Source organism: Cynocephalus volans, chromosome 7 (assembly GCF_027409185.1).
Source record: "Cynocephalus volans isolate mCynVol1 chromosome 7, mCynVol1.pri, whole genome shotgun sequence".
Classification (NCBI taxonomy): Eukaryota; Metazoa; Chordata; class Mammalia; order Dermoptera; family Cynocephalidae; genus Cynocephalus; species Cynocephalus volans.
This window is the reverse complement of record NC_084466.1, coordinates 59,010,658-59,027,581: the sequence shown is the minus strand read 5'-3', so window position 1 is coordinate 59,027,581 and position 16,924 is coordinate 59,010,658. Positions and strand designations below refer to the sequence as shown.

General features: G+C 39.2%; 1 protein-coding gene across 1 annotated transcript in view; it reads left to right on the top strand.

Annotated features, from left to right (window-relative positions):
• SUGT1 (SGT1 homolog, MIS12 kinetochore complex assembly cochaperone) overlaps nt 1–16,924 on the top strand; it is a 49,163-nt gene that overhangs the window by 16,754 nt on the left and 15,485 nt on the right. The window contains exons 9-10 of the mRNA XM_063101640.1: nt 540–636; nt 1,411–1,518. Coding sequence (XP_062957710.1) covers nt 540–636; nt 1,411–1,518 — 205 coding nt within the window. The remainder of the gene's footprint in view (nt 1–539; nt 637–1,410; nt 1,519–16,924) is intronic.

Sequence of the window (16,924 nt, the reverse complement as noted above, 5' to 3'; positions counted from 1 at the left end):
ATCTTAGTATTTGGTTCAAATGAGAGTGTAAAACTATTGATGGTGTGTAGCTGTTGTTTAGAATGAACTTCATCTTTAATATTAGCTTAAGCAGAATAGTATTAGAGAGATAAGTTAGAAAATCATATAAGTATTTAAGTTTACTGGAAAGGTTAGGGCATCATGTACCTTACCGTTTTTTTCCATTAGTACAGATCATAGAAAATTAGTTATAAAATTGTTTCTGGGCCGGCCCCGTGGCGCACTTGGGAGCGCTGCGGCGCCCCCGCCACAGGTTCGGATCCTATATAGGGATGACCGGTGCGCTCACTGGCTGAGCGCGGTGCGGACGACACCAAGCCAAGGGTTGAGATCCCCTTACCGGTCATGAAAAAGACAAAAATAAATAAAATAAAATTGTTTCTGTGAATCAACAGCTGCTTTGCTCTTTTACCCCTCAAGGTGGTGCTCTTGTTGTTTATCAGACTAGTTTTTATTTTGACACAACTTTTAAGAAAATTAGAAGTGCTGTTTTAAGTTTTTTTCTTTTTTTTTAATAGGTATGACTGGTATCAAACGGAATCTCAAGTAATCATTACACTTATGATCAAGAATGTTCAGAAGAATGATGTAAATGTGGAATTTTCAGAAAAAGAGGTTATTAATCTTTGAACCATTTTTATATTCAGATTAAATACTACTATTTGCAAATATGGCATATTGCAGAATAGTCTGTAGCAGTTTATTAGATATATGCCATTTATTCCTGAGATAATGTGGAAAATGCTGAATAAAAGCCAGTGTTGCTTTTCAGTTTGAATCATTTTAAGTTTTGTGATAAGAGTATGTATGCTGTAGATTATAGCTACATGTGCGTTGTTTTCGTTAGATTTAGAATTAAAAACAGAACTTGGTTGACTTTAGTAAGATGTGGTTTGGTTACACTCGTATGGTATACTTCATGACGAAGGTCTAGTTAGGTGTTGTATGACTTATACATGTCTTAGGATTTACTAACCATATTAAATGAGTCCAACTTAATAACTTGGTTTTTTAACATTTAGTAGAGAAGTAGTGATTTAAGAGACGTAGTGGTAGAACTATGTTTTGCACATGAATAGTTTCTTTTTGTTGTATACTATATGATTTTTCTCTTATATTGTGTTTTCTTGAGATTTAAATGTTTAATATGTATGATAAATATATGACATTATGAAACATTATTTTCTGCTATTTAATTAAGTATATGAGAATTCACCTGAAGGATACTAGATTTAAAAAAAGGATTATTTTGAATTTCTTAAATCTGATATTCTATATAAGGCTTCTAAAATAATCAACATTATTAAAGTTCTATAAATATTCAGTTTAAGTATTTTACACTTCAGTATAGAAGTTTACAAAATGTGATGCTAATTTTGTGTTTATTAGTTGTCTGCTTTGGTGAAACTTCCGTCTGGAGAGGATTACAGCTTGAAACTGAGACTTCTTCATTGTATAATACCAGAACAGAGCACATTTAAAGTACTTTCAACAAAAGTAAGACAATTGAAAAGAGTTGTCACACAATTCCTTGAATGTTTTAAGACAAGTGAACAGATATGATGTGGTGGGGAGAGGAGAGGAGAAGGGAAGAGGAAAGGGTTAAAGGGTCATGAAAATCAACTACAATGTTTATTGAGAAGTTAAAATAAAAAATAAAAAAAAGTTGTCACTAGTAATATTTTCAAAATATAGAAATACTGGTGAACTAATCACCCATGTGGTAATAAGTTTGTAGATTCTTTCAATCTTTAAATTAAAAGGGACAGGTAAATAAGAATGATAATTTGAGTATCAGGGCTTTTTAATCCCCCAAGTTCTAGTACAGTGAAGTGTAAAAAATCCGCTTAGCTTGTGTGGTACTTATGTACTTAGTAAGATAGGTATAATACGTTTCAATAAAGAGGTTTTTAAAAAAGGATAGGGTAATCATCCTCTCTTTAAGATTTGATACTGAAATTGTCTTTTCTGTTAACATATGAGTTTGGTCAGTTTTGATGTACAAATACTTTTCTTACCCTACCTCATACAGTTCAAAATATAAACTACTATAAAACTACTGTAAAGGTGAATCTACTTCTTGGTTTTTTTGTTTTTAATTAAGCTGAATTTTAGGTTACTTTATTATGAGGAAATAATGTATAATTTAAATTACAGTTTGAGTAACTATATGATTTTTAGATTTCTTTACATTTTCAAAAGGAAGTAAAATGTGCAATAGGATTAATATTCAGAGAATATTTAAATGTCAATCAAAAGATGTATCTAGTAGTATAATTTGTAGGAAAAATACTGAACTGAAAATCAAAATATCTGACTCTGGCTCTCTGCTTGCCAGAGAATTTAATGAATTTAGTCTAGTCACAAAATGATTATAGGTCTAAATTTACAGCATCTGTAAAATGAGGGATATGACTAAGTGAGCTCTGAAACCTTTTTAGCTGTATGAAGGTATATGATAAATGAGTTCATGGGAATGAATGATATGGGTAGACTTTTTCCATTACTACACCTTTTTTATACACAGGTCCTGCAACATACTATGTTATTAGTGTGAAGTTTCCTATCATGGAGCAAGAGCAGGGTCAGGGTTGGTCTGTGTCATGAAGAATGGTAACTGGGACTATAAGAAAGATAATGTCAGCTGCAGAGGGTTGGAGTATGAATTGTGAAGTAAAGTAGTAGTTTTTTGCATCTAGTTAAAAAGGATCTGCTCATTTACTTATTTACTTGAAGATTACCAAGAACAAACCTGATTAATTATGAGGCGCATGTGTGAAACAGATCTGCTTAGGACATAGAGAGTGAGAAGAGGGATGAAATCTTATCAGAGTTTTAGTCTGTCACTGGCTCTATCCACATAATGTAGAATTTGTTTAATGAAGGAAGTTTGAGTAATGAAGCACAAAACTCTAGGTGGGTTTCAGAGGGAGACAGGTCAGAAAATTATGAGTTTGGTATTTTTCTGTATATTTCTATCAAGAGATTGTTAATACATGTCCACTTGAAGTTATTTAAATATAAATTGATTGTGGATAGATGACAAATGACTTAAGAACTTGTATTACTCAGCCACCCCATATACATGCGGAAAAGAGTACCTTGGTAAATACACAAATTTGTGTGGCTAAGCACTGTCATCTCTTTTTCTTTTTCTTTTTTAAGGAATTTATTTTTTGATTGAGAAGTATTGATTGTACATGTTTATAGGGTACAGAAATATATTTTAATACATGTATATGTATGATGATCAAATCAGGGTAATTAGCTTATTAATCATTGTAAAACTATCATTTCTTTGTAATGTGAATGTTTGACCTCTCTTCTAGCCATTTGATAACATACAATAAATTACTGTTAATTACAGATGCCTAGCACTACTATATACCACTAGACCTTGTTTTTCTTATCTAGCTGTAGTTTTGTGTTCCTTAGCCAACATCTGTGTCCCCCCTTTCCCTTCTCAGACACTAGTAACTACAATTCTACTCTCTACTTCTAAAAGTTCAGCTATTTTTTAGCTCCTTCATGAGTGAGAACATGTGTATATCTTTCTGTGCCTGACTTATTTCACTTAACATAGTGTCTCCCAGGCTTATCCATGTTGCTGCAAATGACAAGATTCCATTCTTTTTAGTGGCTTAGTATTTATTTCATTGCGTATATATACCACATTTTCTTTATCTGCTCATCTGTCAGTGGACACCTAGGTTGATTCCATATCTTGGATATTGTGAATAATAATGTTGCCATAAAAATGGGAGTTGTTATCTCTTATTCTTTATTCTCTTTCAAATCTTGTGTTTGATTTTAACTATTCCTCAACCCCCTTTACTGTGTGTTCTCAATTTGCCTATTTTTGCTCCTTTCCCTGTTCTTTAAATGCTACATAACCACTTTTCTTCCTTGTATAGTAGTTTGTTTATATATATACATTTTATTTCCCTTGTTCTCAGGAAGTCTTTTTTTTTTCTTTTTTTGGCTTCTTAAATTTAGATTTTTATTTTTATTTTATTATTTTTATTGAATCATAATTGATTATACATATTTTTGGGGTTCAATGTTGACATATGTTGATCAAATCAATATCACTAGTATATGTATTGTTACAAATTGTACTTATTCTTTGTGCCCCTTGTTCAATCTCTCCCTATCCCCCTCTCCCTCCCCACTCCCACCACTGATAACCCTAGATATCTTCTCTCCCTCTGAAAGAGTAATGGTTACTCTGTTGATTAGGTGCCTAGATGATCTGTCCAATGCTGAGAGGTGTGTTCAGGTCTCTCAGCCTTATCATAGAGTAGATGCTTCTTCTGTCACTCTGGAATGGGCACATCCTCTTCTTTTCTTTGGTCTCTTCTAGTGACTCTTCTTGTGTCAGTGCACTCCAGTGGCTGGTGGACCATCTGCGTGGTGGTTGTGATGTCTAGCCACTTTCGCGGCAGCCCCGTGGTTACTATGGTGGCTATGGGGGGCCACCCACATGGAGGTGATGTTTTTGGCATGCTCCTTGGTGCTGGCAGTGTGCTTGGTTGTGGGATGGGGGTCCAGTCCTCTCCTCCATACCTCGGGTCCCCTGGCGGGCCCCGAGGCACTGGCAGTGTGCCTGGTTGAGGGGGGGGAGGGTCTGGTCCCTGGCTCCAGACCTCGGGTCTCTGGGAGGGCCCCGGGGTATCTTTTTTTCTTTTTTCTCTTTTCTTTTTTTTATTTTCAGGAAGTTTTTTAAGGATAAGAAGCATGTCTTATTTTTATCTTTGTGTGCATCTCAGTGTTGCCAGATAAAGTACAGGATGCCCAGTTAAGTTTGTGTTTCAGGTAAACAATGAATAATTTTTTAGTGTAAGTGTATTCCATGCTATATTTTTATTTGCTAAGTTTGGCAACCCTTGCCCTGTGCATTGCACATAGTGGGTACTCAGTGATATTCAGTGAATTAATCTAAATTGGATTCTGATGTTAATCCTGTGAAATTGGCATAGTGAGTGTTTTTATTTTTAGTTTTACAGAAGCTTATGGGCTTTAAATGCTTTCCTCAAGTTTACATAATTACTAAATTGTTTAGCCTGGTCCAGGAGACACTTTTACTTCTGACCACCAACCAAAGTTAGAGCTTCTTTGCTTAGGTTTTTCTAAGTTTTGGGTTGAAGAACTTAGATTCTAAGACATATTCTAAAAGGATGATTATTTTTCTTGTTTAAACCATGGAATCTCTGTATTATGTATATCACTTTGTTACACTACTAACTTTATTTATTTTTTAGACTACTATTTTTTTTTTTTTTTTTTTTTTTTTTTTATGCCTTGCAGATACAGGGACAGGTTACTAACTTTTAAACTATCTTCTGGGAAACAAATTGAAAGAATTTTTCTTAGTGATATCTTAAGGAAAATAAAGGATGAAATCTTTGAATTCTTTTTTCATACAGCAGAGGGGGACAATGTTAAAATACTGAAAATAAAGTCTCTGGGTTACTGGGCTTATTTAATGATGACACTAAGAGGGAAAGAACTGAAATAAGTTGATTCTCATGTATTCAAATGTCTTGAATGTATTTTTGTATTCAGATGTCTTGAATCTTTGTGTGAATTGAGAACAGGATGCATTTTGCTTAAGAGAATCTGCTTAAAATTAGAGATTCTGTAAAATCTGTGGTTTAAAAGGGCTGTTTCTTTGCTTTAGAGAATCCTATTTTTTACCCCCACCTTTGAGGTTGAACGAATGTTAAGTATCCATTTATAGCTATCGGTTAAGTATTAGTAATTTGAGTGAAATATAATTTGTAATGAAAATAGGAAGAGGTAGAATCCTTAAATTAATGAAATAGCATTTCTTAACTAAATATTTCACAATGTAATATCTAATATGTCTTTCTCAACCAGAATTCATATTTTTTCAGTATCTTTGATATTTCTACCTTTAACTCAATACTGGCTTTCATATCATCCTATTAGTGCATTTTTTTTTTTTTTTTTTTTTTTTTAATTAAGAAACTAGTGTCTTTTGTTTCATCTTGTTAATTTTTATGACAGTATTCTCTGGTCACAATCTCAGGATTGTGACTTCAGTGGCAGCTGTACTGTGAAATGTTCATTTTATAGATCAATAGCAATTTCTTTTAAGAATTAAAATTCTCAATACTTTGGGGTAAATTTGCCCTTGTGGAAATGTTCTCATATTCCTACTTTTAGTCAAAGTAATTATTCTGTTTTATACAATATAAAATACGAAGGGCTGGACTCATGCAAAATAAAAATTTGTGTTTTACTTACAAAATAGCCGCCTTCACCTCTCTTCACCCACTAAAATTTGAGAAGTTTTAGAGTGAATTCCTTAGTATTCATAGGCGAATATGAAGGTACTTTAAAAGTTCATGAAAAGTCATATTATCTTTTAATTTTGTTTTTCCATGAATTTTTCGAAGTACCCTTGTATGTATATGTAGAAGAATACCAGGGATAATGGAATAGGGATGTCTGGGTGTGATGCTACTGCTTATCTGAATGCATAGGTGTGGGATTTTTTCATTGTCGTCTTAATTGCTGATATCCACAATTTGTAGATCATGGAATGAATGTACTCTTACTGTCTCTTCTATTAATGTATATTTATATATTTTTAGAAGAAGTCTTTTACTGTGCATACTATCTTTAGCTATCTTTTAAACTTAGCCATATATTATGGGTATTTTTATCATGCCCTTAAATATCATATAGCAAAGTATTTTATTGTATGCATGTGCTGTAGATTATTTAGCCAGTCTTATATTGTTTGACCTGTGGAGAATTGTAGTAGCTAAGTGTTTGACTGCTTTATCACATGCTAGGTACTATGCTATGTATTATCTCATATAGTTCTCACAGTTACTGCATGGTTTTGCATTCTTTTCATACATGATCTTGGTTAATACTAAAAACCCTAATGAAGTAGGTCCTATTCCCGTCTTATAGGAGAATCTGAGGCTAACTGAGATTAAGTTTTACATCCAGTAAAAGGCATCTATTTGTGACTCTTCTCTTTCTAATTACACAGCCAATTATTTTTGTCTTGTTCTCAACCCCTGCTTATTTCTGAAGTAAGAAGTACAAATTTTAGTTGATAAAAAGCACTTCCTGCGAGTTATTTTGTCTCTTGGCTTCCTCATCTCTAAAATATGGACATTAATCTCCTATTATAGGGTGATTCTGTTGAGATGATATATGTGAAACACTTAGCACAAAGGGTATGTAATGAGTGCTCAATAAAAGTTACTACTACTGTCATTATTATTATTATTTTATCCTGATCATTGAGTTTTTTAATCTGGCTATAAAAGTAATAAATGCATATCATAGCGTATAATAGAAAATTTGGAAAAGTATAAAGGAGTTGAGAAAGTAATCACTCTTGACTAACCATTAATGACATTTTAGCATACTTCTTTCTGGATAACTAGATTATTTCTCAGTACCTAGGTCTCACTACATATGACACATACTGGAATTTTTTCTTTATGGGAATGTCTCTTCTGATTAATTACTTCAAGAAGAACAGAGGCTGTGTCCTTATGTACCAACACACTGCCTGGCTCAGAGTAGGCACTCAGTAAATATTTGAATTGAGCTGTTAGAGGTATGGGGAAGACTCTTCAGTTCTTCCCCATTCATTACCGTTTTTTTTTTCATTTCAAAAAATGACTATAAAATGATTTGAGTGTAAAAATAAGGGAGGTAGATATATCAGTCTGGCCTCAGGAAGACTGAGCTACCACTGTACTATCGGACATAGGGGTTTGATACAGCAATTAAATGTGCTGAGAGCTAAGTAAGAGAACTTTGGGAAAGCTGCATTCTGAAGGTCAGGGGAACAATTATTTAATGACTGCAGCTTTGAAGCATATGGTTCTCACAAGTATGCCAGTAAACTGCCACAGCTCTTTAGTCTTTTGGAAAAATCCCTTCACCATCAGTCTGTAGTGGTAAGTGGGATCTTAACACATCTTAAGGCGGTGTCTGGATGCCAGGACTGCTTAGCAGTAATGGCCTCTCTTTAAGTCTTAAGTTCCTTTCATTGGAAAAAATTAGTAAACTCTGCTGTGCAGAGGAGCCCTTAGGGGTAGATGATAGTACATGCATTGAGAACTGAAGATCCAGCACAGAAGGGATTCTTATAATAACCTGGGCATACTGCTTTGGCACATTATGGCACCTTGACAGCCTTCGTTGTGTGTATGAGAGCAACATTCAAGCAAACTACTGAAGTTTTAAGTTAACTTTTAAAGTATTTTTGATTTAAATGAAAATAGAATGGCTTATTAATGGTTGTAATAAAAGTCTCTGAAATTGGATTGGTGGTAATTCTAGAAGTATCTGCCAGAATCATCAACTTAAAACTTTGTTTTAAAAAGCACGTACAAGTATCAAAGGTGAAGTAGCTGTAAAGAGGAATTCATAGAAAATTAGCACCACCGCCCCCCGCCCCCCTTTTCAGAAAGCTGCTCTGAGTGGTTTATTATGTGCAGCTATTTTAATGAATGGGTTAAATGTAATTCCCAGTTCAGGTCAGCTTGTCTCAGTTGAAACAGGTTTACTAAGAGCTTTGACTTTGGCTGTATAAAGGCCTCTTTGTTCATACTGCACAATTATTCATGTTATACTGGCTTTCAGTAGATGTGAGTGCTAATCTGTGCTGCTTCTCATGTGATACAAGGAACTTTTATGTAGACAGTGTATACATAGTCAGGAGTATGAAGTGTGAATGTAGGGTGTCCTGTGGCTGAGTTTAGTATGGTGATGTATACAGTGCTTTTCAAGCCCCCATTTCCAAATGAGTTGAAAATTAAAGTGGCAAGATATAGTTTTTTTAGGATAATATTAATAGCCCTTTTCAGTAACTTGCTGTGTTGTTGCTGGCTATTGGATTTCTGTCCCTTTTTGATAAATATCCCAGCAGTGACAACTTAAAATAACCAGAGTACTATTGCTTAATACACATGAGAAAATATTGGTGGTATTTTACTTTATAAAAATCAATCAGTTTACTTCAGGGAATTCTAGAGATTCTCATAAAATATTTGTTTTTATTTATTTAGAATTTAAACATGTAAATTACATTAAAGATACTATGCTCTTTGCCCTTGCCCTAATGACATGTGTTTCATGTTTTTCTTTTGTATAAAATAATTGTTTGTTACACTTTTATGCTCCTAAAGTAAATAAAAGTAAACACACAGGACCACATACCCTGCATACCATCACTTCATGTCTGATTAAAAATATTGTCAGGTTTCTCTGTTAGTGCTTTGTTTTAAGGTGTTTTTAAAGTGCAAATTTTGAGGGTTCTTTTGCTAAATGCAGGTGATAGAACGATAACCAGGAATTACTAATTTAAATGAGTCATCTGATGTAAACAAGTCAAAGAACCAAGGGGTGAATAGACCTCTCTTTTTGTTAAATGTCTTTTGATGTTTTTCTTTCTATTTATGAAAGTAATGATCCTTTTTATAGAAAAAATTAGAATATAAAATTCTAATTTTATTCTTACTTTAGTTTGCACAGTAGTGTTTATTACCGTGCTTGATATTTGCACTAAAAGTGCTGATTTTTGCCAAGTTAACAATGGGGTTTAGGGCATTATTTGAATAAGGAAAACAAAACGTAGATATAAGTGCTATGTGAGTATGTGTTAAAGTTAAGGGTAGACTGTAAGGGACCAGTTTGATAAGAGAGTAAAAGGTGCTATTAGGATGCTATTAACTCTTCATTTTAATAAGTGAACTTAGTTTAGCATTCAAAGCTCTGTATAATCTGCCTTGTACTTCTTTTTCCATGTGTACTTTTCACTGCTTTGACATAAATCCTAGACTTGTGACAAATCAGTCTTTGTACTCCCTGATGCACTTTCTTTTCATATGCTAGAGCTCCCGTTTTTTAGGCTGTTCCCTTTGCCCTTGAAAACCTTACCCCTTTCACTCTTGAAAATGCTTGTACTGTAAGACTGGCCCGAAAGCGCAAATCTTCATTGTTAGAAAGGCTCATCTCGCAAAGACCATGAGACAGAGATCGCTGCAGTCACGCAAGAGGTTTTTTTATTCCAGCATGCTGGAGTCGCTCCGTCTTCAGGACAGAAGCGGCCCCGAGCTCTCAACACAAGCACTATTTATACAGTTTGGTAGGCAGACTTTGGCAACAGGATGAGTTGTATACAGCTTATTGGTCACCTGAGGTGACTTTTAAATTCATTGGTGGCTTTCAGTGGGGTGGTATACAGACGAGGAACTGGGGAATTGCCCAACAGCCCACCCCTTGTGTGGTTAGGCCCTTCCCGGAACTGGGTGAACTTTGGGCGGTTTGGGAAGTCCTTTATCTGCCCTTACCAGAAAGTCCCACCCGCAGGGGCTTGTAAAACCTTGCGCAAGCTAATTACAGAAGCAGAAAAGCTAGTCAGTTAATATTTAAGGGTGGGGGAAGGGGTTCAGGTCCACATTCCCACCTTTTTCTTGTGGGTATTTCAATCATGAAATACTGATTCCTGTTGGTTTGATTCCTGATATTGTTGCCTTAACATCATAATTTGAACAGTACTAACACGTTCTCTAACAAAAGCTAGCAAGCGATTTAAAATGCAGGGACCAAAGGTCAGAAGCAACACCAAAATGACTAGTGGTCCTAGTAGGGTAGACACGAGGGTCATGAGCCACGGAGAGGAGTTGAACTATGACTCAAACCATCCCTGATTTTGTTCTCTTTCTTTTTTTCTTTTGGCTAGGCCTTCCCTAATTTTGGCCATGGAGTCTTTAATTACCCCTGAGTGATCAACGTAAAAACAACATTCTTCTCTTAGTGCAGCGCAGAGTCCCCACTGCTGAAGGAACAAGAGGTCTAGTCCCCTTCTATTTTGTAGGACCACCTCAGTAAGAGAGGTGAGAGACTCTTGTAATTTAGTAGTTGAATTTTCTATTTCTTTAATATCAGCATCTATGGCTGCCTGTAAACTTTGGTAATTCTGATGTTGAATAGCCAGAGCTGAAGCTCCTGTAGCTGCCCCAGCTGCTCCCAATCCTAAGCCTAAGAGGATAGAGAGCGTGATACTTAGGGGCTCCCTTCTGGTTTGGTAGTTCCCGTTATTTTCATCCCAGGATGATAATAGTTCTTCATAGGGATGGTAAACAAGCCGAGGTAACAACCAAACCAAGACACAGAAATCCTGGGTCTCGTTTAGGACCTGTAAGCTAACACAGGGTGTGACCCCAGTAGCGCAGGCCCACCATCCTTCTGGAGGAGACAACAGATATGTGTCACCAGACCACTTGGTTAAGAGTCTGGTTGCACAGCTGGCTGTGTGAGGAGGGGATATTTCCCACACATGTTCCTTGCCCTGCAACAACTGATAGAGTGAGTTTGACCTGTCGTTACTGCCAAGTTGGAGACATCAGTTGCAGTATTAATTTCACTTCTGAAGGCTATTCCTTCATAATATGGGGGTGCAACATTATAACAAAGCCAGCAGGAGCGGGTAGCATTGGGGTTGGTACTATTTAAGACCTTGAAGGCTTCAGAAATTAAGCGGAATAACCCAGGTTGTTTTTGAGGTTTAGATTCAGGGAGCTTAGACATTTTCTTTGATGTCTTAGCTTTTGACCTTTTAGTGGAAGCTGAGGACTCTGGTTGGGTACCTGGGGTAGTTTTTAGTTTGACCATTGGAGGTCCCAGTGGAGCTAAGTACTTATTAGGGCCTAGGCTGGTATACTGGGTTTCTACTTTGAGCTTGATAGTGAATCATACCTCTCCTTATAAAATCTTAATCCCCACATAAATCCTTTTTTCCACCCAGTGGCCTTTTTTTCCTGCATCCGTGAAGGATACTCGGAGGGGGTGGCACCATCCCGTGCAGGCAGGGTTATCTTTCCACTTAGAGTGGCTGCTTCCCAATCGGCCTGCCCACCCTGCAGCAGGGGGAGAGAGGTGGGTATAATTAGCAGTTACCTTTATATAGTCCCAGGAGGATGAGGGATTCCAATATGTCTCCCCCCTGGTCTCACAGCCCCAGCCTTTACAGAAATAATCTGCTTTGCCTCCACACTGATAGTTTAGTGCTCTGTCACGGTGGAACCCAGGGCACACATAGTAGGTGAGGGCACTCAGCATACTTCTCTGATCTTTAGTAGAGCAGCCCCCCCGCGGTTCGAGCCCATAGCGCCCAGGTGTGTGGGGGGGGGTAGAAGGGGGTTTGTGAACATCAAAGTATCCTTCTAAATCCCAGTTGGCTGGGGCTCCCATGGCTAATTTGCACACATCGGGAAACAGGTCAGGCCACCATTTTCCCGTGGTGACCTTGGATAGGTTCCAGATTTCATCTCCTGCCCCACTTAGAACATACCAAGTTAACTTTTGGGGGATATGTGGGCTGGAAGCTCTCAGGCTCCCAGGAAAGAGTGTCAGGTACAGAAGGGGAAAAAATAAAATTTTCATCTTACAATATTTAAGGTGTTTGAACCCCCAGTCCGAGTGATTTTGAGCTTCAAGGGGTGTTCCTTGGAACTTTGGGCTCTCCAGGCGGTGTCTTTTGATCCTTGGTCCTCTGGTGGTGCAGGCTTTACGTACGAGGCGTGGATCCAAGCGGAGATCCCGTCTACTTTTACGGCCATTGGTGTTGTCAGGAGCACCAGGTAAGGTCCCTTCCAGTGGGGTTCCAGAGTCTGGGAGCGATGTAGTCTTACGTAGACTGTGTCCCCGACCTGGAACTGGTGAGAAACTTCGGGGGTCCCAGGTTCATAGACGGCCGCTAGCTGCGTCCAGACTTCCTTCTGCACCGCTTGCAGTCCTTTTAACCTGGCATATAAGTCACTGTTACTGTGGCAAGTGGGTTCAAAGGCATCCCCCAGTAAAGTCAAGGGGGCAGGGGTACCATAGAGAATTTCAAAGGGGGTCAGGTTGAACCGGGAGGGGGTGTTCCTAACTCTAAACAGGGCCAAGGGAAGGAGCACCACCCAGTCCACGCCAGTCTCCATGGTTAATTTATTTATTTATTTATTTATTTATTTATTTAAAAATTTTATTTTGTTGTTATACATTGTAGGTGATTATTGCTCCCCATCACCAACACCTCCGTCCCTTCTCCCTCCCCCCCTCCCCCCCAACAATGTCCTTTCTGTTTGCTTGTTGTATCAACTTCAAATAATTGTGGTTGTTATATCTTCTTCCCCACCCCCCCCGGTTTGTGTGTGTGTGTGTGTGTGTATGTGTGTGTGTGAATTTATATATTAATTTTTAGCTCCCTCCAATAAGTGAGAACATGTGGTATTTCTCTTTCTGTGCCTGACTTGTTTCACTTAATATAATTCTCTCAAGGTCCATCCATGTTGTTGCAAATGGCAGTATTTCATTCGTTTTTATAGCTGAGTAGTATTCCATTGTGTAGATGTACCACATTTTCCGTATCCACTCATCTGATGATGGGCATTTGGGCTGGTTCCAACTCTTGGCTATTGTAAAGAGTGCTGCGATGAACATTGGGGAACAGGTATACCTTCGACTTGATGATTTCCATTCCTCTGGGTATATTCCCAACAGTGGGATGGCTGGGTCGTATGGTAGATCTATTTGCAATTGTTTAAGGAACCTCCATACCATTTTCCATAGAGGCTGCACCATTTTGCAGTCCCACCAATAATGTATGAGAGTTCCTTTTTCTCCGCAGCCTCGCCAGCATTTATCGTTCATAGTCTTTTGGATTTTAGCCATCCTAACTGGGGCTAGATGGTATCTCAATGTGGTTTTGATTTGCATTTCCCGGATGCTGAGTGATGTTGAGCATTTTTTCATATGTCTGTTGGCCATTTGTATATCTTCCTTAGAGAAATGCCTACTTAGCTCTTTTGCCCATTTTTTAATTGGGTTGCTTGTTTTCTTCTTGTAAAGTTGTTTGAGTTCCTTATATATTCTGGATATTAATCCTTTGTCAGATGTATATTTTGCAAATATTTTCTCCCACTCTGTTGGTTGTCTTTTAACTCTTTTAATTGTTTCTTTTGCTGTGCAGAAGCTTTTTAGTTTGATATAATCCCATTTGTTTATTTTTCCTTTGGTTGCCCGTGCTTTTGGGGTCGTCTTCATGAAGTCTGTGCCCAGTCCTATTTCCTGAAGTGTTTCTCCTATGTTTTCTTTAAGAAGTTTTATTGTCTCAGGGTGTATATTTAAATCCTTAATCCATTTTGAGTTGATTTTAGTATACGGTGAAAGGTATGGATCTAGTTTCATTCTCCTGCATATCGATATCCAGTTATCCCAGCATCCATGGTTAATTTAGTCAGGGTCTCTTTTAGAGTTCTGTTCATCCTTTCTACCTGTCTTGAACTCTGGGGTCTGTAGATACAATGTAATTTCCAATCAACCTCTAGGTATCTGGCCACTCCCTGGCTTACCTTGGCAACAAAGGTGGGTCCATTGTCAGACCCGATTACCTCGGGCACCCCGAAGCGTGGGAAGATTTCTTCCAGGATTTTCTTGACCAGGACGGTGGCAGTTTCCTGCTTTGTTGGGAATGCTTCTACCCATCCAGAGAAGGCGTCTACAAAAACTAGGAGATACTTGTAACCATATTTACCTGGCTTGATCTCTGTAAAGTCTACTTCCCAATATACTCCTGGTCTGTCACCCCTGAGTCTCTTGCCAAGTCTTACGGTGTTTTTACAGACATTTACTTTTTGATAAGGTACACAATTTTTAACTATTTGTTCTGCCAGTTGTTTTAGCCCTATGATGTGATATTTTGTTTTTAGGGCAGTCTGGACTAATTTATTAACTCCCAGATGAGTCCATTGGTGCATTTGTTGAATCATGGCTCGTGCCTGTTCGTGTGGCAAGATGGGCTTGCCTGACACTGCCTGCCAACGTTCCTTTTCCTTATCAAAGTGGTTATTAGAATCCCTTGAGATTATGGCTATGTCCTCAGCAGAGTATTTAAACTTGGGCTTTTCTAGCTCAGGGATGTTAACTAACAGAATAGACGTGGACCTGTGGGCTGCCGCCCTTGCTTCAGAATCGGCCTTGCTTCGGAATCGGCCAAGTTGTTTCCCCTGGCGATGGGGGAATCCCCTTTCTGGTGGCCCAGGCAGTGTATAATACTCACTTTTAGCGGTCGGTGAAGAGCCTCCAACAGGGCTGCAATCTCTGCCTTGTTTTTGATTTCTTTTCCTCCAGAGGTCAGCAGACCCCATTGCTGATAGATAGCGCCGTGTACATGGTCGGTGGCAAAGGCATACCTGCTGTCTGTGTAGATGTTGATTCTTTTGCCCTCTCCTAGTTCAATGGCTTTTGTGAGGGCGATGAGTTCTGCCTTCTGAGCGAACATTCCTGCAGGTAAGGCCTGTGCCCACATCAGGTTCTGGCCATCTACTATAGCGGTTCCTGCCTTTCGTACTCCTTCCTCCAGGAAACTGCTGCCGTCAGTGAACCAGGTGGCTTCGGCGTCCGTCAGAGGCTGATCTGACAAGTCTTTCCACCATCCATGTGCCTCAGCAAGCACTTGTTGGCAGTCATGGATAGGAGGGTCAGGGTCTGGGAGCAACGTGGCTGGATTTAAGCTCACCGGGGGAGCAAAAGTAACCCGGTCTGAGTTCAGGAACAGAGTCTGATAGTGAGTCATGCGAGCATTTGTGAGCCAGTGGTCGGGCGCTGGCGGACAATACTCTCTAAGGCATGAGGTGCCGAAATTACCAAACTCTGTCCCATAGTCAATTTGTCAGCATCTTTTACCAGAACTGCGACTGCCGCTATGATTCTTAGACGAACTGGCCATCCTGAGGCTACAGGGTCTAATTTTTTAGACGGATATGCTACAGGCCTTTTCCAGGGGCCCAGTTTTTGAGTTAGGACCCCCTTTGCAACCTCCTTATTTTCTGCCACATACAAGTGGCTTGGTTACGTTGGGGAGCCCCAGAGCCGGTGCGGACATCAAGGCCGTCTTGATGTTGTTAAAAGCCTGTTGTTCTTCTTTTCCCCACTTGAAGGGCTGACTGTTCTTAGTGAGGGGATATAATGGGGCTGCCGTCTCAGCAAAATCAGGTATCCATAGGCGGCAGAACCCGGCAGTACCTAAAAATTCCCTGACTTGTCTTGGGTTAGCGGGTGGTGGAATGTGGAACACTGTCTCTTTTCTGGCCTCAGACAACCATCTTTTCCCATCTTTAAGAAGGTACCCCAGGTAACTGACCTGTCGCTTGCAGATCTGAACCTTTTTGGTGGAGGCTCGATAGCCCAGTTCTCCCAACTCTGTGAGGAGACGCTTTGTTCCTTCCAGACACAGTTCCTCGTAGGCCACTGCCAGGAGGAGATCATCTACATACTGCAACAGAGTTACCTGGGAGTTAGAGACCCGGAACATAGCCAAATCTTGGTGGAGTGCCTCGTCAAAGATGGTGGTCGAGTTTTTGAGCCCTTGAGGCAGGCGGGTCCATGTGAGTTGCCCTTCTAGGCCAGTCTCTGGGTGTTTCCACTCAAAAGCGAAGTACTCTTGACTTTTTACAGCCAGCGGTAGGCAGAAGAATGCGTCCTTGAGGTCCAGTACTGAGTACCAGGTCCTGACTGGGGGTAGAGAGCGTAAAAGATTATAGGGGTTAGAAACTGTGGAGTGGAGGTCGGCTACGTGCTTATTTACCTCTCGGAGGTCCTGGACCGGTCGGTAATCATTAGTCCCAGGTTTTCGGACCGGTAGCAAGGGCATGTTCCAGGCCGATTGGCACTTCCGTAGGATCCCCAGCTGGAGCAAACGGGCAATGTGGGATCAGATGCCTTCGTGTGCCTCTTGGGACATTGGGTATTGTCGGACAGCTATAGGACTGGCCTGAGCCTTCAGCTCTATGTGGACGGGGGGCTGGTTTTTAGCCTTCCCTATCCCTGCAGTTTCTGCCCACGCCTGGGGGTAGTT